Source organism: Macrotis lagotis, chromosome X, assembly GCF_037893015.1.
Source record: "Macrotis lagotis isolate mMagLag1 chromosome X, bilby.v1.9.chrom.fasta, whole genome shotgun sequence".
Classification (NCBI taxonomy): Eukaryota; Metazoa; Chordata; class Mammalia; order Peramelemorphia; family Peramelidae; genus Macrotis; species Macrotis lagotis.
Window position 1 is genome coordinate 119,163,037 of NC_133666.1, and position 23,270 is coordinate 119,186,306.

At 38.7% G+C, this 23,270-nt stretch overlaps 1 protein-coding gene across 3 annotated transcripts in view; it reads right to left on the reverse strand.

Moving 5' to 3' along the window:
* The window catches only part of ABCC6 (ATP binding cassette subfamily C member 6), a 67,492-nt gene extending 45,218 nt beyond the window's left edge, over positions 1-22,274 (reverse strand). For all 3 annotated transcript variants that reach the window (XM_074207454.1, XM_074207455.1, XM_074207456.1), the window contains exons 1-10: positions 22,122-22,274; positions 14,208-14,384; positions 12,477-12,602; positions 12,157-12,294; positions 10,506-10,631; positions 10,055-10,116; positions 8,137-8,268; positions 6,898-7,110; positions 6,020-6,197; positions 3,231-3,392 (exon numbers count right to left, since the gene is read on the reverse strand). In XM_074207454.1, coding sequence (XP_074063555.1) covers positions 3,231-3,392; positions 6,020-6,197; positions 6,898-7,110; positions 8,137-8,268; positions 10,055-10,116; positions 10,506-10,631; positions 12,157-12,294; positions 12,477-12,602; positions 14,208-14,384; positions 22,122-22,175 — 1,368 coding nt within the window. In that variant the 5' untranslated portion in view covers positions 22,176-22,274. The remainder of the gene's footprint in view (positions 1-3,230; positions 3,393-6,019; positions 6,198-6,897; positions 7,111-8,136; positions 8,269-10,054; positions 10,117-10,505; positions 10,632-12,156; positions 12,295-12,476; positions 12,603-14,207; positions 14,385-22,121) is intronic.
* Between the last annotated feature and the right edge of the window lie 996 nt (positions 22,275-23,270).

The window sequence follows — 23,270 nt, forward strand, 5'->3', positions numbered from 1 at the left end:
TAAGACAAGTGTCCCTTCAGGATCTGAATGTCTTCAAGAGTCACAGAAGGCATTAGATAAAATAACACAGTACTTGGGTACTTTTGTTGATTTTAAGAATGAAAAGGGTGGGGGAAAAGAAATATAGTGGGAAAGATATTAAGAAAAAGAGAGAGGAACTTACTGTTTCACATAAAGGTAACATGTGAAAAGAATATAGAAACATGAAGGCAAGGAAAGAGGAAATCTAGAGGTCATTCTATGAATCAGATAACAGAAGACTGAGTACATACACAGAAAAAGAAAATTTTTTTGTATAAAAAAAATAGCCTGTGTACAAACACAAGGCACAGTGAGAGTAAAGAAGAGGAAGAATAGAGTAGGGAAGGGAAAAGTCATAAGCAAAGCAAACTATAACTTCAGGCTTGTTTGTAAAGGGGATATTAAAAAAAAAAAAGAAAATTTAAGAACTAGAGATTGGGTCTTGATGCAGGGAATTATGAATATAGGAGATTTGTAATTAGAAACAAATTTTGTAATCCTTTATTTCGTTAAACTTTGTAAAAATGTAAAATGTTATCTGCTCCTGGAATGTAAATTGACTCCTATTGTTTCATGGTTAAATGTAAAATTTGTACCATCTCCTTGATGGGTCAAGCTTATGCTGGTGTGACAGGAAATGTTGGACTTAGGGGTCACGTACCTTAGGATAGGAAGGATCAGTACATAGCTTGCCTATTGGAGAATACCTGAGCCAGGTGCTAGTCCACTCTCCAAGTGCCAACCTTTGTCCAACCCACTACAGAATTACATTTAAGTTCAGAAGATAAGCGTCAGCCTTTCTCTCTCTCTCTCTCTCTCTCTCTCTCTCTCTCTCGCTCTCGCTCTCTCTGTGTGTGTGTGTGTGTCTCTGTCTGTCTGTCTCTCTCAGACCATGTGCTTCCAGTCTAGATCCACTGGTCCCTATACCATGTGGTCAGACTAAGTCAGCCCTTACGACTGTCTGTCCTTCCTCTCTTTCTGTCTCTGTTCTCAAAGTGCTTAACTGCTTTTCTAGGAGGAGAAAAGGTTTTTAATCTGTATTCTTTGTTAGCCTTTTATAATAAATCCTGAGCAGTTTTAAATCCCAGGGATGTATGTGAATTCATTTACTATTCAAGACCTCTCAATCTTTAATTGGCAGCCCCAATCCCTCCTAAAACAGACTGGCCTAGGTGAATAAAGAAGCAGAGGGTAAAAATGGATCACTTCAGTTATAGAGTACTGACATTTATTACATTCCTTCATTTTTTCTACTTTTTTTGAAAAGGGACAAGAGGAAAAGTTGAATTTATGATAAAGAGAAATACACAATTAGCCATAACAGTGAATATAATGAACTCACCTACAAAATGGAAGTATTATGGATTAAAAAGGAGAATTCATTAACATGTTTATACAAAATGTACTTGAAATATAAAGATTCACAGAGTTAAATGAAGAGCAGGAGAAGAATTTAGCAAGGGGAATAGTAATTATTTCAGATTCCTGTTGTGGTGACTATTGTTCATTCTTTGTTTTTAAAGAGGACCTTGAGGGTGTTGTCTTAACTTGAACATTAATTGGATATAAGAGAGGTAGAGCAGTGCAAAATCAATCTCACTTTCTCCTCCAGAGTCATCAAAATCCAATGGCAAGGGGAAGCTAGGTGGCATAGTGGTTAAAGCAGGGGCCCTGGAGTCAGGAGTACCTGAGTTCAAATCTGCCCTCAGACACTTAATAATTACCTAGTTGTGTGGCCTTGGGCAAAGTCACTTAACCCCATTGCCTTGCAAAAACCTAAAAAAAAAATCCAAGATAAAGGTCTAGACTAACTGCCCAGTTTTCAGTGCATAACTTTGGTCTTTCTGGTCTTTCTCAAGTCTCAGTATGTCTGAAGCAATATCCATTTAGTGACTAAGGAATAGGTAAGAGTTGAGACAAAAATATCAGTCTGGGAGCAGAAGATCCTCAGTTTCTGACCAGAAAAGAAAACATTTGCTATTTACCTTCATTCAAGTCTTCAAAACCTAAACAATGAGACTTGCAGGCTAGGTTTGGGGCTATTTTTGACAATTCAGTGAAAGCCAGAGTGATTTGGGTTTAAAGATATAGTCAAATAGCTTCATTTAAAAGTCAAACTTTTTAAAAGCCTGTTTTTACAGAGTTATGTTTCAAGAAACCAAAAACAAAAAACTGCCCAGGCCATGAAACAATAGGAGCCAATTTACATTCCAGGAGCAGATAACATTTTACATTTTTACAAAGTTTAAAGAAATAAAGGATTACAAAATTTGTTTTTAATTACAAATCTCCTATTATATTCATAATTCCCTGCATCCTAGCTTTTTGAAGAAAAAATAATAAAAATGAAGGAGGAAAAGGAGAATGAGAAGAGGAAGGAGAAGGAGGAAGAGAAGGAGATGAGGTAACGAAGGAGGAGAAAGAGAAAGAGAGAAGGAGAAGAAAGAGAAAAAGAGGGAGAAGAAGCATAGGTTTAAAAACTAAGTAATTAGAAACTGTAATATTCCTAAAGGCACCATAGATGACGCAATAATGTCAGTACTTAATATACATGCAGGCACTCAATGACATATTTAAATATTAGAAGGAAAAGTTAATCACATGATAGAGAAAAATAGAAACTATTAAGCAAAACTAAAAAATTGGAGAAATTTAATGTGACTATTTCAGACCTAAATAAATCATTAATAATGAAATTAAGAACCTTAACAGAGCTTAAGAAAAGTTTAATATAATCAGTAGTGATTAATGGATGGGAATAAAAAAGAATATACATATTAATCTGTCAAGGGAACTTTTAGAAAAATTGATCATGGGCCCAGGCATAAAATATTCATAAATAAATACTTCAAGCAGCATAATTTAATTGAATTCAAAGGTCTTGTGTTCAGATCCTAGCTCACCCACTTACTATATAAGTGACCTTGAACAAATCACTTAAGCTCCCGTAAGTCTTAATTTCTCCATCTGCAAATGATCCTATGACATCTGGTACTTAAAAATAATCTTGTGGGGAAGGAACTGCAGGTACTATATTGCTCCCTATTTACTAGCTGGGTCAGCCATTGTAATATGATTAAGTGAAAAGAATGATAAGCTTGAGTTAAGTTTTAATGATTCTTGATTACATATTCATGGAGTTTTTCAATCAAACGTAGATTCCCTCCTGTTTCCTAGTTCTTTAATAGGAAACCTAGGGTTGCTCTTACCTGCCAAAGAAATGTGAAGCAGATGATCATCCAGATCACGGGGAGCCAAAGACCATTCAGATACAAAATAGCATCCATTAACCGCTGTACATCCACAGACACCAAGTTGATGATCTCACCCACTGCAGCAGTTTTCCTCATAGCATTTGAGAGAACTAAAACCTGGGTTAGACCAAGAGTAAAGATTTCTTAGATCTTAGAAAAGGAAGGGTTTTCCAGATGAAAGATCACTAAGGACTTGGAGTAGTAGAAGCCTTAACAACCACATTCAGAGAATAAGGACAGATTCCATTAGGCTACCTGTCACTTCTTTGTTTTTATTGAATCTATACCAACTCTTGCATTCATTTATTATTCAGCAGATATTACAATTAGGGGTGTGCTAGAACCAACATATATTGGCGGTACCCACTTTTAAATTTTCAATATGAGTACTTGGAAATCAGAATACACTACAAATTAGGGCTTGAATTTTATTTATTTGATTGTCTAAACCAGTTTGTCGAACTGTAGGAACCTATTTTTTTTGTGTGACCTAGGAGCTAAATGGTTTTTACATTTTTAAATAGAATTTTGTTACATCTTAATTTAAAATTTTATTATACTTAAAGACAAGATCATTTAAAAAAACAGACTGCTAGTGGACTGTAGTTTGTCTAAACCCAGTTTAGATTCAAGAAAATAATGGAGAATATTTTAATACTGAGGATCAAACTTAAAAGTGTATCAAATATGCATTCTCTGTGGTATACTCCCTTTCCTCCACCCCATTTACCAGCACATCCCTGATTATAGCACTAGTTCAGGTCATTCCCTCCTATATATCCAGTCTAGATGCAGAACAAATCATTCATTTGTTTCAAATCAACTTTAGTACACTAGCATCCCTTTCTTGCTTTCTCAGTAGTATAAAATCTAGAGCCTATACGAGATGAAAGAATATCTTGAGGATATGAACAGGGAAAGAGGAACTTTCTCTTCAGTCCTCTTACCTCTGAAACAGAAGAACAATCTGGTCTTTTATAGAGAAATAGAATGATTTGAGGGGTGCCCAAAAAGGTCTTCTGAAATTGTACCATTCCTTTTCAATAATATGAAGATGGTGGATCTTTTGAGCTTAAAAGTTCTGAGTTGGGGTGGTTAGGTGGTACAATAGATAGAGCACTGGGCCTAGAGTCAGGAGTACCTGGGTTCAAATTCAGTCTCAGACACTTAATAATTACCTAGCTGTGTGGCCTTGGGCAAGCCACTTAACCCTGTTTGCCTTACAAACCCCTCCCCCCCCCCAAAAGTTCTGAGTTGATTGGGCTTTGCAGATTGAATGTCCTCACTAAGGCTGAACAGTATTACCAATTTAATTAAGGAGGGAAATATTAGTTCAGAATGGAGCAGGTCAAAGCTATTGTGCCAGTCAGAGTGTCATGAAGTCCATGTGTAACCCCTATGCCTCTAGTCAGGGATAGAAGCTCAATCTTTCAAAGAAAAGTAAACACTAGGAGTGGCAAATTGGCATGATAAATGGTCATGAACTTGGAATCATAGGACTTGAGCTGACTTGTCACTTTTAATCTGGATGACCTTGAACAAATCATTTAAACTCTATAAACCTTAGTTTATTCAACTGTAAAATGAAGAGTTGACCTCCTAATAAAGAGATATACTCAAGGCACAAAAAAAGAGGCATACTTTTTTTTTTTTGGTTATAACCATCATATAGCATATTTCTATGTCATGAAGTTTTCCCCGTCCCTCTTTCTTTTTCTCATTTTTCACTGGAGGATTAAGGGAAGGGGAGGGTTAGCAGTAGCATTAGTTATGTCAAAAATAAGAGAGTTTCGGAAACTTCTTTTTTTTAAATGCACAGAAGAGAATAATAAGAAGCACAGATAAAGCAGGGCAGTTTTGAAAGTAATATATAGGGCAGCTAGGTGGCACAGTGGATAAAGCACTCCTGGAGTCAGGAGTACCTGGGTTCAAATCCAGTCTCAGACACTTAATAATTACCTAGCTGTGTGGCATTGGGCAAGCCACTTAACCCCATTTGCCTTACAAAAACCTAAAAAAAAGAAAGTAATATATAGAATTTTTTTAAAAAGGAAGCAGTATGGAGAGTAACAGTTACACAGAGAATCCCCTCTTTTATTCTGTTCTGTGTATGATAATGATCTTTTTTGAGGTGTTTAAGTTCAGTATAAAAATATTTTAAATTAAGGGGTTAGCTCAGATGAGGAACATTTTAGCTCTAGATTTGTTATTATTATTGTTTGATTCAATTGTGTCCAACTCTTCATGACCCTATTTTCCATTTTCTTGGCAAAGTTACTAGAGTGGCATTTCCATTTCATTTTACCGATGAGTCAATCAGGGCTAAGTGACTTGCCTAGGATCATACAGCTAGTAGGTCTGAATACACTAGTTAATTATGGAAATAAGACCTAGCTACCAATGAGAGTAGTTATAGAAATATTAAATTAATTCACACTAAGAAGTTACTTATCAGATTTTTGTTCCTTTGGTACAGAGTAGAGTACTGAATTGGTTGAATGTCTTTGGGGAGATGGGAAAGATGCTAAAAGGAAAAGGGCACAAAAATCTATGGCAGATAGAACTTCATCACAGTTTCTGGAGGCTCATATCACAGAAAGTTGTTGAGGCTTCTGTCTTTTTCTTTTCCTCCTAAATATTAGAAGGTGTTTTTAAAAAAGGCTGCTTCCCCAGAAACACTCTGTACCTTGAGGGTCACTCTGTACCTGGGTAGTCACTGATTTGTCCAGATGGCGTGGACTCACCTTTCTGTACACCAGGCCCATCAAAGCTGTTCTCAGTCTTAGCTCCAGGACCATGCACACATACATGTGGCGTTGCTCAAACAGGGTTTGCAGGCAGGCAGAAAGGAAAAGTAGTACAGCATAGAAATAGCCCTTCCAGGTTGGAGCCTCAGGATCACTGATGAACTCTAGAAAAAAGCTCCAGGACAAAGGACAACCAGTGAGGGAAGCCATTCATTGCAGGAGTCACTTGCCCAAATCTGGGCTATCTCTTTCCAAGCAATATTTAAATAATAATAATAATTATTATTATTACCATTATTATTATTATTATTAATGAAGATAATGATGGCTGCATTAATGCAGTTCTTTAAGATTAGCAAAGTGTTTTACATATTTTATCTTATTTGATCCTGACAACAACCCTGTGGGGTAGATGCTAGTATTCATCCTATTTTTTGGAGGAGACTGAGAAAGGTTAAGAGACTTGTCCAGGATCACATAAATAGTAAGTGTCTGAAGCAGGATTGTTTTTAGAAAACTTCAAAAGTTTTATTGCTGTATTTGAATTGAATAGAGATTTGAATTCAGATCTTCATCACTCCAAGTCTGATGCCTTCTCCACTCTGACACCTAGCTGCCTCAACAAGGATTGAATGAGACTGGTCATTTTCTTCTTTTTCTTTTTCCTCTTTTATTTCTTTTTTTACCCACTCACTTGCACCTGATCCAGGCTCCTACTTCAAGGACAAAGAGCAAGGAAGGAAAAGGAACCTCTAGAGGTAAAGAAAAATGAGACTGGGGACCATCAGTACCTTCTTTGAGACTGTCAACTAAAGAATATTGCCCTTGGAGGGGTAGCTCCTGCCCTGGGAAGACAAACAGGAAGCTGGACCTACCTCAGGACCTTTGGGACAGCAAACCTGAAAACATCCCCAATGATTAAGCTGAGAGTACCAAGGAGGAAGGTGACATTAAACACTTTCCAGATTGCCTTCAGCAAAGGGAATCGAGAACTCTGGTGCCCTTGCAGGAAAGCTTCAGTCTCCGAAGGGAATGTTGATTCCACTCTGGTTCTTCTACTTCTTTCAAATTCTATTTCATCTTTGGTCCTTAAAAAAGGAAGAAACAAGTTCTAAATCAGACTAGCTCCCTGGGTACAAATTCCCTTACTTGTTATCTGTATACAAAGGTAATGCCACTGTTCCATCTGCTTAGAGTTCATAGGATTAAAAAATTTTATTTGAAAGGGATATTGGTGGTCATCTTGTCCATTTTCTCGTTCAGTTATTTTTCAGTAGTGTCTGACTCTTTGTAGCTCCATTTGGGATTTTCTTGGTAAAGACACTGGAGTTGTTTGTCATTTCCTTCTCTAGTTCATTTTATAGATGAGGAAACTGCGGCCAAAGGGTAAAATAAGTTGCCCAAGGTCACACAATTAGTAAGTGTCTGAGACCAGATTTGGACTCAGGAAGACTAATTTTCCTGACTCCAGGCCTTACACTCTATTCACTGTGCCATGTAACTGTCCTGGATATTTCAAATAGTAAAAATGCATTTGCTCTGAACCATCCATATTCCCTTATACAGATCCCTTGTGAACAAGGGTGCAGACCTATGAATGCTGGGGTTAAGTCTCTGCCTTGTGCTTTTGGTGAAGCAACCTTATTAAGCACTATAATCCTTTCAACTGAACTAACCAGGCAGACCTTTGATACAGGTATGAAACGATCCCTTGATGGCAGGGGTGGAACTCAGCTTTCAATAAACAATCCTTTGCCCTTTGACATTTTAGAAAACTAATATGAAGCCAGTCTTGCAAACAGAAAAATAAAAATAATCCTTTTTGTATGTTGTTTCTCAGACTCACTTATTTACCAATAATTCATCTGAATGTTACTCTGAAGGACTCTAAACCTTTAAGATCTAAAAATATAATGATTATGACTATTATTGACAATTAGAAAGTAGATGATAGTCACTTGAGAGGAAAGGTAGGGCACAGGATAGGAGTAAGGAGAAGTTATGATTTGGTTGAGGATACCCTGAGAGGGAAAATAGTTTAAGACCAAAACTCAAGTTTGCTGGATTCTCCATTATGTATGGGCTGGACTGGCTTTTGTCCTTAGAGCACTTACTGTTGGGCTTCATTGCAGATCTTCTTCCATTCTCTTTCAAGTTGGGATATGATTTCCTCAGATGAATTTTCTTTCTGAAGTGACCAGAGGTCATCCAGCTCTAAGGGTTTCCTGTAGCCCTGCCACACCAGCCTGTAAAAGAATATCCTCTAGGCAGTTACCAATGACAACCCCATCATCTCCTTTTAACCCTATCTCATCTTCTGCCAGCCCTATCTCTCTTCTGCTGAAGGGAGAAGGAAATCAAACTAGTAAGTGTCTGAGACTGGATTGGAACTTGGGTCTTTCTGACTCCAGGACCAGTGCTCTTTCCACTGCACTGCTTAGCTGATCCTTTAACTTAATAATTCATCTCCTTTGTCTGTTCATTTATACAAGCTGTTCCCTATCCCTAGAAGGTGCTCCATCCATCCTCACTGCTGCTTTCAGAATCTTTATTTTTCCATCAAGTCTTAGTTCAGATGTCACCTCTCTCTCTCTCTCTCTCTCTCTCTCTCTCTCTCTCTCTCTCTCTCCCTTTAAATAATCTGGTATTTATTTTTCTGTGTACATGAGGTATCCCTGAAGTAGCACATAGGTATTCTGAGGGCAGAGATAGTCTTGTTTTTATCTTTGTATCTGGTTGCACATGCCAGGAATCTCTGCTACTGGACAGATCTTTTGACTTCAGTAGGTTCTGAGTTGCAATGAGATAAGGCAACTTGTAAGACCATCAAACAGTGAGTCATGAAACCTGGGGTCATCAAGTTGTCTTGACCCAGGTCAGATTTCCTGTGTCAGTAAGTAATGAGATTAGACGCATGAGAAGCCACTGTACCTCTAAGCTGGGAGAGATAGAGAGATCAAGTCTCCAAAAAAAAAGAAACAAAGAAAGGAAACATGGGCATTCATAATTTGCTAAAGAAGCAAGAAAGTGAACCTCTTTATATGGGTGTTGCTATCCCAGCTCAGATCACACTCAGTGGACCAAACTCAATTTGAACTTTGGAGATAGATGCAGAAAAATCAATAAGCAAATTCTAAGAAGGTTACTGATATGACCAAAGAACAAAATCTCAAGCACCAAAAAACTGAATTCAAGAATCTCAAGCACCAAAAAACTGAATTCAAGTGGCATAGCTATTAGTGTTTGAATTGTCCCCAAGAGAAGGGAAACTACAAAACAGTTATACCTGATGACAGTAGGGGAAACAGATCTGGGGGACCTTGTGGGATTGAGTGATCAGAGATAGGAAGGCCATTTAAAGAAGAGATGGAATGGTATAGTCCCAGTAGAAAGAGAAACCCTTGTAAATCAGAGGATCTGGGTTTAAATATGAGTACTACTATTCACTACCTGTGTGCCCCTTGACAAGATGATTTGTCCTTTATGAGCCCCAATTATCCCCTTTATTAAAGAGCAGGTTGGACTACTTGCTTACAATGACAGAGAGATGTAAGGGACTTTAGAGACCATTGTGTTCAACTGGCATCTGATCAATAATTCCTTCTAGAATCACAGGGAAATAGATGTATCAATTTATAGATTTAGAAATGATAGAGACCTCAGAAGTCATCTGGTCCAATCCTTTCACTTTACAGATAAGGAAAGGGAGGCCCAGGCAAATTAAATAAGTATCCCAAGGTTAGATATCCCTAACAGATGGTTGTCTAGCCTTTTGCCTAAAGATTTCCCCTGTCCCCACTAATGACATAGAACCAGCTACCTCCAAGTCTTTTCTATTTTTGGACAACTATAAATATTAAACAAAGTTACACTTCCTTAGAGTCAAAAACTTGCTCTTTTGATGTCCCATTCGATTCTATAGCCTATAATGCTTAAAGCAATTAAATTCAGAGGGGGAAGAAAATAAAATAATGGTCAAGAGCCTTAAAGGGTAATTAATAACAATATCCTACTACTTGTCTTTTTTCTTACCTAGAAAACCACCAGAATGTCGCTTTGGAAGGGAATGAGGCTCCAGACTCTGGACATGGGTTCTGGAAGAGTGAAAAGGAAGTTGATTTTGATGTTCCAGGCAAGATCATGTGTCTCATCTTTCTTTAAGTCTCTAACAAAGTGTTACATACATGTGTAATTCAATAAATAACTAATTTTAGAGTCATAGATTCAAAAAATTGTAAAACATTGGAGATCCTACAGTTCACCCCACTGCAGTTGAGGAACCAGGTCTAAGAGGTGACATAGTTATTCTTAGTGGAGTGAGAGAGCCAGGACTAAAACCCAGGTATTCTGAAGTCTAGTCTTACCTTTCTGCCCCATTGCCTTGTCCCTCTTTACTGGGAAAGGGTTCAGATGCTCAGAGAAGGGGCACTTTCTCCATTTATTTTATGACAGGTTGGGGAAGAGTGATACGGTTGGCACTTACTGAGTCATGCCGGGTTTTTGAGAAGAAAGGTGGCTGGTCAACAAGGAAGGACAATACAAACTGTGCACCAATCAGAGCTGAATAAAAATAGGCTAAGAGACGGCGGAAGATGCCTTCTGGGAAGCCCTGTGAAGTATAAAAGTGTTATAAATGAATGAAAAGAAAAACCTGCTAGAGTGAGAGAAAATTGTACATTTTATTCAAGAATCTCGAAAGATACACCTTATAAGGTACAGGTACTTCACTCCTAGGCGTGAAGCACATCTTAGTCTCAGGAGTCAGGTAATTTATTGTCCTCAGAAACTCTTTCCCCTCCCTCTTGGATGTTCATAGGCTCTCAGAGTTTGAGTTACAGTCTAAAAGGTCCGCCCATTCCATGATATGCCCCTAATATGATCCCCCCACATCATCCAATGCATGATATGCTAAAGAACCCCGGGGGGGGGTTAATATTCAATTACTTAATTGAGCAAACTCAGTAGCATTAGGTCAGGATCTCTAGGTCACTCTTGACCATTGGGGTTTGGTATCCTTGGAATGGGATTAGGAAAACTCTTCCAGTCTTGTGATTGGCTGGGCCATTCCCCCTTTGTAATGAATTCCCTAAGGATCCCCTCCACACCCAGTGAAGACCATCACCCTATATTTCTCACAATTCCCCTTTTGTAATGGATTCTGTAAGGCTCCCCTCCACACCCTGTGAAGACCAACACCCTACATTTCTCACAAAAGCAATCAATAAATCCCCAGATGTTTTTATTAAGCACCGACTGTACTGTAGCCACTGTGCTAGGTGCTAGGGATATAATGAATCCCCTCTTTGGGGGAGGGGAGAACTAGTTAAATTAAAAGTGTGAGAAGGAAGAGTTAGAGATATTAGGAAAAAATATTGGTGTAAGGATGCTGCAGTGAGATGGTTCAGTGGATACAGGGCCAGTCCATGTTCTAAAAGACTTGAGTTCAAATGCAACCTCAAACACTTATTAGCTGTGTGACCTTGGGCAAGTCACTTCATTTTGCCTTGGTTCTTTATGTGTAAAATGAGTTGAAGAAGGAAATGGCAAACCACTCCAGTGTCATTACCAAGAAAACCCCAAATGGAATCACAGAGAGCCAGACACAACTGAGATGAATGATTAATATCAAAGGATATTGAAACAAACTCTAATGAGGCATGTAGAGGTTAAGGGACTAATGAGAAGTTCATTAGTTCATTAGAGGCATGTAGAGGTTAAGGGACTTACCCAGGGTCAGACTGTAGCTATGAGAGGTAGTATTTGACACTCAGGCCTGGCTACCTCTCATCCTCTATCATGCCACTTTGCTTTTGACTTTGTGGATAATAGTCATCATAAATGGGGCTGCAGCATGGCACAGTGGATAGAGATCTGGACCTGGAGTCAGGAAGGCTCATCTTCCTGAGTTCAAATCCGAACTTGGATACTTACTGGATATGTGATTTTTTTGCCTCAGTTTCCTCATCTGTAAAAAAGAACTAGACTCCAGGCAAACAACTCTAGTATCTCTGCCAAATGGAGTCATAAAACCTCAGATAAGATTGAAAAACAACTCAACAACAATCAATACTTATGGAACTGAACTAAATTTCACACAACTCAGGTTGTGTCCACTATGTCCCTCAACCACTTACTCCTGTCTGGGCTTTGTACACTGTAGCACTGACTGTGGCCACCACGGAGAGGAAGCAGAGTAGCCAGTATATGAACAGCACTCCTGATGACTGGACGCCCTTCTGTCTCTCTAAATGCATGAGGAACACCACCAGGATCTAAAAGGAGGGAAGCAATAGTAAGGGAGGTTTTTAGGACCTGAAAAAATTCACAATTTTCATCCCCAGCAGAAAATGAAAACTCTCTTGCCCCAGGCCCACATTTGGTTTCCTCCCTTCTCCAAATTGCCCAGGAGATGATAAAATCTAATGCATAAAAGAAGCTAAATTCTAGTGATTACCTTTGTGACAAACCAAACTGTAGGATTGATCAGGATTTCAGAGGCTTGGGGGGTTCCTCCTTTGATTTTCCAAAGAGTGAAGATGATGTTTGAAATGCATAGGAGGATCAAGATGAATCCTAGCAACTAAGATGAATGGGGAAATTCATTTAATTTTGGAATAGAAAAGCAGAAAGCCAAGGTAATCCAAAGTCACTTACTGTCCTCTCTCACATCCAGTCGCTAGAGTATGGAAATTGGACTCAGAAAGATCTGAGTACAAATTCTGTCTCATACTAATGGTGTGTGATCCCAGAAAAGCCACTTAACTTATCTCAGTCTTAGTTTCCTCATTCTGTAAAGACTGTTGTGAGGATCACAAATGAGAACATATGTAAAGTGCTTTGCAAACCTTAAAGAACCATAGAAATGCTAGCTATTACTACTTTTAGCATCACATTATTATAAGGGAACAATCAAATTGGAGCATACTGAATTGGAAGGATATCTTAGAAACATTTAGACCAATCCTCTCCTTTATAGATGAGGAAAATGAGATCTCAGAGAGGAAAGATGATTTGGGCAGTTACACAAATTAGGGATGTGACAAGGACAAGGAGATATACCCATCTACTCTTAGAGGAAATGGAATAGATATGGGGCCTTGAATTCTAGGGATGTGAATTAAGGCCAGAAAGGAAAATGATTTACTATCTTAAAAAGGATTACTGCTCCCTTCCTTATTGTCCAAATAAGCAAATACAGCTATTATTACACATAGTAATAATAATAATAATAATAATAATAATAGCATTCAATATTATTCTGTGTTGTTGACTGAATTATGGTTCAACAAGACTTCAAGATCTGAATTACATGAGTCAGGTAGGTGGTGCAGGGAATAGAGCACTGGCTCGGGAATAAGGAGGGCCTAAGATAAAATTCTACCTCAGACACAATAATTACCTACCTGTGTGACCTTGGGGAAGTCATTTAACCCCATTGCTTTGCAAAAACAAAACAAAGCAAAAGATCTGAATTACAGGGAGATAATAGTACCCCCAAAGGCACTAATCAGAAGCAAAAAATAGAAAATAAATTTTAAAAAGAGGGGAAGATGGTGGTGGCAGGGAGTGAACAATGAATGGTAAAAGCTCATCCAGTTTCTAATTGGGGTGAGAAGTCATGCTTTTAAGATCCATTCAGAGACACCTTCCTTTGCAAAAATTTTGGACAGAGTGACAGTCTCTGATTAGGGATGATCTGAGTTTGAATCTTGTCTCATATATTTCATAGCTGTTTGACTCTGGTAAATAACTTACCTCTCTGAGTTTTAATGTAATTATCTAAAATATAGATAATAACAGAACCTACTTTATGGAGTTGTTGTGAAGATCAAACAAAATAAATATGTAAAGCGTTTTGAAAACCTCAATATGTATATGTGAGCTATTATTGTCTCTGCAACCATTATAATCACTCTATCCTTTGAACTACCTAAAAAATTATAATCTATAAACTATAGTTTAGCCTTTAGTTATAGATTATCTTGCACTGGTTTTGGATTATTCTATTTGTAATAATTGCCTTCTCCTCCTCCATTAACTTCCTTGAGGAGAGTTAAATTTCATCTATATCCCCAAAGTGCTTAAGATAATGTTGAGCATATGGTAGCTAGTCCTTGATAGATGCTTATTGGTTAATTAATTGACTTTAAGCTCATAGCAGGACCAGGAACCCAGCTGTTGCTACCATTTTGGTTTTGAAGAGGCATGACATTCGAATATAGCCTTTGTTATTGTGGCGAAGGTAGAGGATGTAGAAAGGGCTAAGGATCCATAAGTAGATTGAGGGGAACCAGGCCACAGCTGCATTCAGTAGGTATGGGCTGAACATCTGGAGTCCCAGGGGCTGGGTCTCATTCCAACTCTGTACCAAAGAAAACAAGAAGGGATTATTATTGGTGCACTCTGTTATCATGGTTGGTTTACTCTAAATATAGGGGTTCAACTTGGAGTACATTAACTTGTTTTTTAAAATATTTTGATAATTAGATTCTAAGAAAATTAATTTTCTTTTTTTTGCTTTTATGTATTTTCTTATTTCATGTATTTACCATAACTTTCACCAGACTGCTAAGGGGTCAATAGCAAAAAAAGTTAAAGACCTTTGCTCTAGACTAGAGGATCACTGGAGATATATCTAGTGATCTAAAGACATACTTTTCAGCATGTGGAAATACCAGAACAACACAAAGAAGTCAAATCAAATGGCCTTTACCTGAAACCTGCATTTGATTTTTTCCCCCTGCTTGGATTGTAATCAGGGCTACTATTTCTACCCTCAAGAGCTTCCATTTTCTCCTATGCTAATCTAGGTCTTATCCCACCTCTTATCCCAAGTGAAAATCTAGGTTGGAACTTGCCTCTGGCATAGGAACATTAATGCCTCCTAACCCATATATCCTAAAACCAAATAAGTATCCTCATCTCTCTTATCATAATCAAGCTTGCTCTTTCAAAGACCTGTCTTGCTGATTTTCTTTTCTTCTCCCTGTTTCTCCTCCTAATATGCCATGGCAAATTATGCAAGGTTATTACCTCATTTAGCTATAGATCAATGGCATTACTTAACACAGTGTGTTATTCAGATTAGGTACTTAATATATGTTTGTTGAATATATTTTTTTAAGGTTTTTACAAGGCAAATGGGGTTAAGTAGCTTGCCCAAGGTCACACAGCTAGGTAATTATTAAGTGTCTGAAGCTGCATTAGAACTCAGGTACTCCTGACTCCAGGGCCGGTGCTCTATCCACTGCACCACCTAGCTGCCCTGTTTGTTGAATATTTCAATTGTAAAAGGGGACATGGAATGAAAGAAATCAGTAAATAATATCACAGTGATTAAATAATCAGTAAATATTTAGATTGTAAGTTCCTTGAGGGCAGGGACTGTCTTTTTGCTTCTTTTTGTATTCCCCCCAGGACTTTATGCAGTTCATGGGACATAGTAGGTATTTAATAAACGTTAATTGGGACAGCTAGGTGGGGTGCAGTGGCTACAGCACTAGCACTGGAGTCAGGAGGATCTGAGTTCAAATTTGACCTCAGACCCTTGATACTTACTAGCTGTCACTTAACCCCATTGCCTTGTTAAAAATAAGTAAAATAAAAATAAAACCCCTCAAAATTGTTTATTGACTGTCTATTAAGTGAGGTTGGGATCAGGAAACAAGTATTTATCAAGCACCCACTACCTACTTTGAGCCTGATACTATGTCAGACATTTGGATACACGAAAATAAAATAGTTCCTGCCCTTAAGAAGCTTAGGTTCCTTGAATGGATGAAAAAACATTTATTAAATCCTCAAATATTTTACATTATAATAGGGAGAGACTACACTTGTAGAAGTTTTCAGCAGCAAATCACAAGGAAAGTTTCCATGGTGAATCACATGGCAATACATTTAATTTAATGTCCTTTCCACTGACAAAATCATATCATTCTGAATCATTTGCCAGGGTCAAGGACTTTGGTGTTGAGAAATTTGTTTGAGTTCTTTTCCCCCAGGGACTGAGTTTATATAGGGGAGTTACGTGTCCTGAATTTTTGTGAATGTGTTTGTACTTTTGCTCTTGGTATATCTTCGCAGTAAAAATCTTTTTGTAAAAGCTGATTGTTGTCAATTGATTAAATAATATTGTGGTGCTAATCAGTGGGTCAATCCATGATATTGTGGGCAAGGAGACCACTTTCCTCATCACTACCATCACCACCTACTGATCAACTGGCACCAACAGGAAGATGAGTACAAGAGTGGCAGCATCCCTTCATTGACTGGTCCAGCTTCCAGATCAGCCCTTATAGCCATCATCTGAGGAAGCAACTCATGTGAGGGGAGGCCAGGCATCCCAAACAACTGTCAAATACAGGGCATGCAGAGCAGCCTTGATGAGGTAGCAGGGTATCTTGAGGGGCAGTCAGGAGCCAGCAGCATGTGCCAAGTCCCCTCAGATCCTTATGATGACAACGCACAACCCTGAACCTAAGAGCCTTGGGAATAGTGACATTTAAAAAATGACATTAAAGAAGTGGCATTAACATCTCTTTTGCTCCTGCATCATAAGGACCATGGGACTTTTTCATCTTACTGTCCACATGTATTGTCTCCTTTATTAGAATGTAAGGAACTTCCTTTCTATTTGTATTTTCAGTGTTTTAGCACAGTTAAGCACTTAATAAATACTTTGTTCTTTTATTCATAAGAGAAATATTAATTATATCAAGTCACTGAAAAACATTTTAGAATAGGGGCTCGAGCTAACAGGATAGGAAAGACATCCTTGGGTATACCTAGAATCTTTCGGGGGAAAATGAAAATTTTCTCTGGCAACTCAACTTGCCATTGAAAGTGGTATTAGGGACAAGGACCTCATATTTCATACAGGTTACATACACATTAATTACATACAAAATATAGTCTTTATTTTTCAAGAAGGGACTTGGTTGGGTAAAGGTAGTGATAGAACCATGATGGTTATGATAATTGTTTTTGGTCTTTGATTTTCGAAGAAGACCACAACATCAGGAGGTGATGCCATGACAAGCATGTGAATTGGATTTGAGTGAGGAAGATGCTGTGCTAAGTCACCAGCCTCACTTTCTCCTTCAGAGCCATCTGGGGCCAGATATGAATCAGGATGACTGGAGATGGCTCTAGATGTGAGGCAATCACAGTTAAGTGACTTGCCCAAGGTAACACAGTAGAGTCAAATATCTGAGGCTTGATTTGAACTCCATCCTCCTGTCTCCAAGGCCAGTATTCTATCCACTGGGCCGCCTCCCTAGCTGCCCTTGGTTATGATAGCAGCTGCCCATAAGCCACAGCAAGAAGAAACTTAGTTTAAGAGGGTCTTCAGCAGGTAGGTGGGGCAGTGGATAGAGACTAGAGTCAGGAAGACCTGAGTTTAATTCTGGTCTAAGACACTAGCTGTGTGATCCTGGGCAAGTCACTTTGACCTGTTTGCCTCAGCTTCCTCATCTATCAAATGAGCAAGAGAAGGAAATGGCAAATCACTCCTGTTTCGTTGCCAAGAAAACCCCAAATGGGGTCAAAAAAGAGTCAGACATGACTGAGACAACTAAACAATAGCATAAGAAGGTCAAGCAGTGTCTTTCTGGTGGTTTGCGTTGATATGACTTTCAAAACCCAGAGCTAGTTTCAAGAATCCCTTTCAAAATGCAAATCAACCCTGGAAGGGTTACCATTAGTAACTGAAATCCTCTAAGATAATAGTTGTCATTGATAACCATATAATCTGAGAATTGGAAGGTACCTAAGTGGTCCTCTAGTCTAAGCTTGTCAAACTCAAATAGAAACTGGGACCCTCTAATATGTACATAAGAAGTCCTGCACAATGCATTGGATTAATTTAAAATGTAATGTTTTAAGTGTTTTATTATATTTTTATTTATTTTAATATTATCCAGTTACATTTTAATCTGATTTGGAGTATGTGACCCAAGGGCTGCATATTGGACACCTCTGCTCTACTCCAACCAATACATGAAAAAAGAATTCCTCCTATATAATACTGATCATCCAGTCTCTGTTTTGAAGATCTCCAAGGAGAAAGAAGTAACCACTCTCTGCCTTAGTTACCTCATTTGTAAGATTAGGATAATATAGTACCTAACTCCCAGGATTGTCATGAGGATCAAATGGGTTAACATTGATAAAGTTCTTAGCATAGGGTCTGGAATATTGTAAATACTATTATAAAATATAAGCTATCATCATCTTCATCATCATCATCTTCTGGGTACTCTCCAGCTTATCAATGTCCCTCTTAAGTTGCGCCTTCCAAAACCTGACATTCCAGAAATCAGATGAGAGAAGACTACAGGGAGACTCACCACCTCCCCATTTCTGGAGGCCAGGCTCCTCTTAAAGCAGCTCGGGATTGCATTAATTTGTTAATACACCACACTGCTGATTTAGACTGGGTTTTGAGTCCCCTAAAAAATCTAGATTCTGTGGATAGAGCCCTGGCCCTGGAGTCAAGAGGATCTAAGTTGAACTGTGACCTCAGACACTTAATAATTGCCTAGTTGTGTGACCTTGGGCAAATTGCTTAACTCCATTGCCTTAAAAAAAAACTCCTGGATTCCACCTAGAACTATTGTTGTCAAATCAGTCTCCCCCATTATGTATTGAAGAAGTTGATTTTTTTGTACCCAAGGGCAAAATTTTAAATGTGTCTTTTTTTCAAAGTTCATCTTATTTTCAGCCCAATGTTCTTGTCTGTCCATGTCTTTTTGAATCTTGATTGTCCTCCTATGTCATCTGCATATTTTTTGGTAAGGCTATGGGGTTAAGTGACTTACCCAAGGTCACACAGCTAAGTAATTATAAAACTTCTGAGGTCAAATTTGAACTAAGGTCCTCTTGACTCCAGGGCTAGTGCTTTAGCAGCCCCAGTCATCTATATATTTGATAAACATTCCTTTTTTCCAAGTAACTCTCAAAAATGTTAAATAGCTCAGGGTCATGCACAGAGGATATATGCTAAGGAGGCCAAGTAAGAGGTAAGAATATGAGTGTGGCACAGTAAAAATAGTGTCAGGAATGCAATAACACAGAATGAATTGAAGTTGGTGAGGAAACTAAAGTCACAAAAGGTTTTTGGGAATTTTTTTGTTTGTTTGTTTGAAGCTATTTTGAGAGCAACAGGAGAATTAAAGAAGGGCTAGGACCTTAGTTTGGAATAACAGACAATAGAGAAAAAATAGAGTTGTTTCTGTTATTCTAGACCCTTTAAGCAATTCTGTTTCTTTTAAATTCAATTTTATTTTATTTTATTTTTGTAGAAGGCCAGCCCCAGGGAATGATATTCACATATCCTTGGTGATCTTCTTCATCAAAGGTATGTATGGATTATTGCTCATTGTATGGATCCCTTGGCTAGCCAGTGAACCCTGACCTAGGATAATCTGTGGCTCCAGGATGGTGTAAAAGGTTTCTTTGATAGAGAAGCATGCATTTTTTCTAAGAACAAATATTGTAAATTTACCCAGGAACTTGTAAAACCAGGTCTCTTTTAACTGGTCATTCCTGAGATAAGTTTCTGCTATAAAACGTCTGAGTTTCCAAAAATAAAGTTGGTAGATTTTCACTTCCCGACCTTTCCTGTTTGGATGTGTTTGTCTACCCGAGCTGACTCTCAGAAGTTCATGTCCAGACCCACACCAGAGCTATTGCGGGCGATATATTTTCAAGTCTGCATTCTAGTCCTCCTATCCTCCAATACCCGTTGAGAAGGTAAGAAAAATTAAACTTCCTACTACAAACTTATTTAGTCAAGTAAAACAGATTCATTGACCTAAAATCTTACATTTGACCCTGTTTCTTTAGAATAAGGTTTACTCCTCCAGAGTCAAAGTCTAGTCATGGGTTTTATCCCACCAAATCTCAGTCCCTGAGGTGGAAAAATAAAATGGAACACACAAGTTCCCGGATGATAGGGGAACCTGGATTCCCTCCCTTGAAGTTTCTGATGAAAGGAGCATGGAACCATATATTTCACGTGCTTCCCAATGTCTGATCCTCCTGTGCTTGTTTTACAAATCACCTATTACTTAAACCCTCTTTTATTCATATTCCTGGGTGGAAAAGGCGATAGGAAGAAGAGGAGAAGGAGGAAGGAATAGTATGAACTTTTGGACAATGGCCTTGCATTGAAATGCTCTCAGTTTGATGAGAGATTATCTCATCTTTGATCTGTGTGATCTATTAGGAAGGGTAATGACAGAGAACATTATCATTAATATTTTTAACAAAAAATGAAAATTTTGCAAACTTTAAAGCACTAAATGCCAACTATTGTAGTTACTATATATATATGTATATATAGTATTTGTAATATAACATATTGTCAGCAAAAATAATGTAACAGCTAGCATTTATTTAGTGCTTTAAAGTTTGCAAAATGTTTTATATATGCTGTATCATTTGATTCCCACAACAACTCAGTGAGGTGGGTGTTATTATTTTGCAGATGAGAAAACTGAGGACTTAGCCTAAATTATTTGCCTGAGGTCACAGAGCTAGTAAGCATATGAAGCAACAAATATAAAAATTATCCACAATCTGAAATGTCCTTTTCCAGAATGCATTCAGTAACTTCCAGCCAAAATGGACAATTGAACCATCTCCTAGTCTCCCCTAGTGCAAACTAAGAAGACATTCACTTCCATCTCAGTCTACTGAAATTCTTCCTTCTTCTTTAAGTCCCAGGTCAGGTGTTTCTTTCCCAAGAAGTTTTCCCTGATCTCCTCAGCTCCAAGTGCTTTGTCTTTATTTCTCCTGTTGAAGTTTGGGATTTACATTTAACTATAACAGCAAATCAAGATATATAATATTTGTGTTTATGGCTTCTCTTTCTTACTAATGTAAGAATGGCTCAGTCATTTGATAGAAATTGATTACTCAATCCTCCATGCTTTTGTGAAGGTGGAGTTGGTGAGAGCTTGAGAGAAGAGAGAGCCTGAATCATGCCTCTTCTTTCAGGAGCCAAAAGACCAGGATCTCTTTTCTCTCTCAAACACTCACCAACTTTACCTTCCAAGTAGACACAGAAGATTGAGTAATAAATCTACACCTATGAGGAGAGTCTAATTCAAATAAACTTTGAACTGCTAGTCATATCACATTGCAAATGTTCTGTTTACATCATTCCCTAGCATTTACTGTTGTGCACACATGAGGAATTTAATTTGTTTAATTAAAAATGACTAAGTAGGTTTCTCTGTTCATTTCCAGTCTTCAAAATATTAAGTGAAGTCAATTTTGTCTTGGCCTTGGGGATCAGATCCCAGGGAATCTCTTTGGAAAAATTAACTGTATAATTGCAAAGGCAGGACCAGGAAAAAGTGAGTCTCATCCCTAGGGTTCTGAGACTGAATTCCAGGCCTATGTCTTAGTCCCTTTGCTTTGTCTCCTCTGGAAATCTCTGATCTGTAAGCCTATGCTTAAATCTTAGGGCTGGGTCTACACATCCTTGACAATGGAGTGGTGAATTGTTATAGCGAGAGAAAAAAAAATAAAAACTGGCAGGGATGTGCCTGTCCCATGCCAATGAAGTTATCTTTTCCCAGTTCCAGGCAGCTGAGGTGATGTATAGATAAGGCAAGTCTTTTATAAGACTCCAACAGGCCCCAGAAGTAAGTCCCTGTTTCATAAAGACTTTCCTCTTTTGCTTTCTGTACTTCTCAAGTGAGCTAGAGGTCCTGGAGTGGAGAACAATCTTGACTTGAGTGTGTCTCTCTCTGCCGTGCACTCGGAGTTCCAGGCTCTGTTCTCCTGATGCTGGTCATGTTCGGGGAGAGCTATAGGATTTGGGGTGCTGGATCTCTAAAGGGGTGAGCAAAAGGAGGCGCCTCTAGCTTTGTCTTTGATGACCTGCAAACTCACCAGCAGTCAAACTTGCATTTCTTTTCTAGGGCGGAGTATGTGTAAGACTGGGCGGAGATAAGGGGATGTAGAGGAGGGGTCCCCTCTTCCAACTCTTTAGTCCCTCTCCCAGCAGGTCCGAAAACCCAGCTCCTCCAGAGGTCTCCCAGAAGGAAGCAAAGTGAGGGGGAAAGTAGGACAGTAAAACGCTTACCCAGTTCCCCAAGAGTGGGTTGCAATCCCCACTGACAGAATCCGCTACAACCATCCGGACACGTCAGTCTCCTTAAGTCTGACCTTCTTGTCGATCTGTCCTGGTAGCAAAGTTTGCGTTCCGGGGAGGGAAGGGGCATTGGCATTGCTGGGGGGGGGGGGCTGGCATGAATTCGTTGTACTTTATCAGCTGACCTGGAGCAAGGTCCAACTGGGGCTGCTCGTATCCAGCGGGGCGGGGTAAGGGGCACTGGAGAACATGGGGCTGGGGCTTGGAATTTAGTCCCTCCCAGTTTGCGGCTCTATCCCAGAATGGGGAAGCTGGAGAGCAGACACTTCTACCGCAGCAATCGCAGTCCTCTTCCTAAAACCCAGTTCAGAGAAAGCCGTGCACACAATGGACTTTTTGGTCTGACTCAATCCTCTGAAAAAACCAGAATGCGAGTCTTCAAAGAGACTACAGAACAACATTAAAGATAAAAGGCGAGACGTATTCGATTAAACTGGATCTCAAGATGAATTTTTAGGAGCTCCCATAAAAAAAATAAAGAATTTGTCAGAGGTTTAGTGAAATAGAATGGTAAGAAGACCCTTACTCTTAAATTTTCACAATGTCGCAAGTTTTGTTAGCAGCATGGCTCTACCTGCAGTTCTTAGCTAGTTTAACTTATTTCAAAGGTTAGGTTTGATCTTTTAAAGAGTTTGGAAAAAGGGGGTGGTGCTGAGGAGACAGAGGGTATATAGAGAAATCGAGGACTGTACAATCTAGATTCTGGAGGAAACCTCTAGGTTCGTTCTATCTCTTTGGAGTATCGTGGAATCAAATGGTTAGAACTGGAAGGGATCTTCGAGGCTATTAACATCCTTATTTTACAAGTGAGGAAACAAGACGGAAGGAATTAGAGAGTTCAGTGGGATTTCTTCCCAGTTCTTCACTCTAAATCCATCACTCTTATTTACTATTCCATGTGAATATTTAATTTTAGATAATGGGATATCTATAGCAGACCCTGTGTATCCCCAGTAAAAGTAGATCCTGATACTGGATAGAAGATGTACTTTTTAGCACCCAGTTAAAACCCCATGTTCTACAAGATGCCTTTTCTAATCTCCTAATTTAATGCTAGTGGCATCCTTCTAAGATGACTTA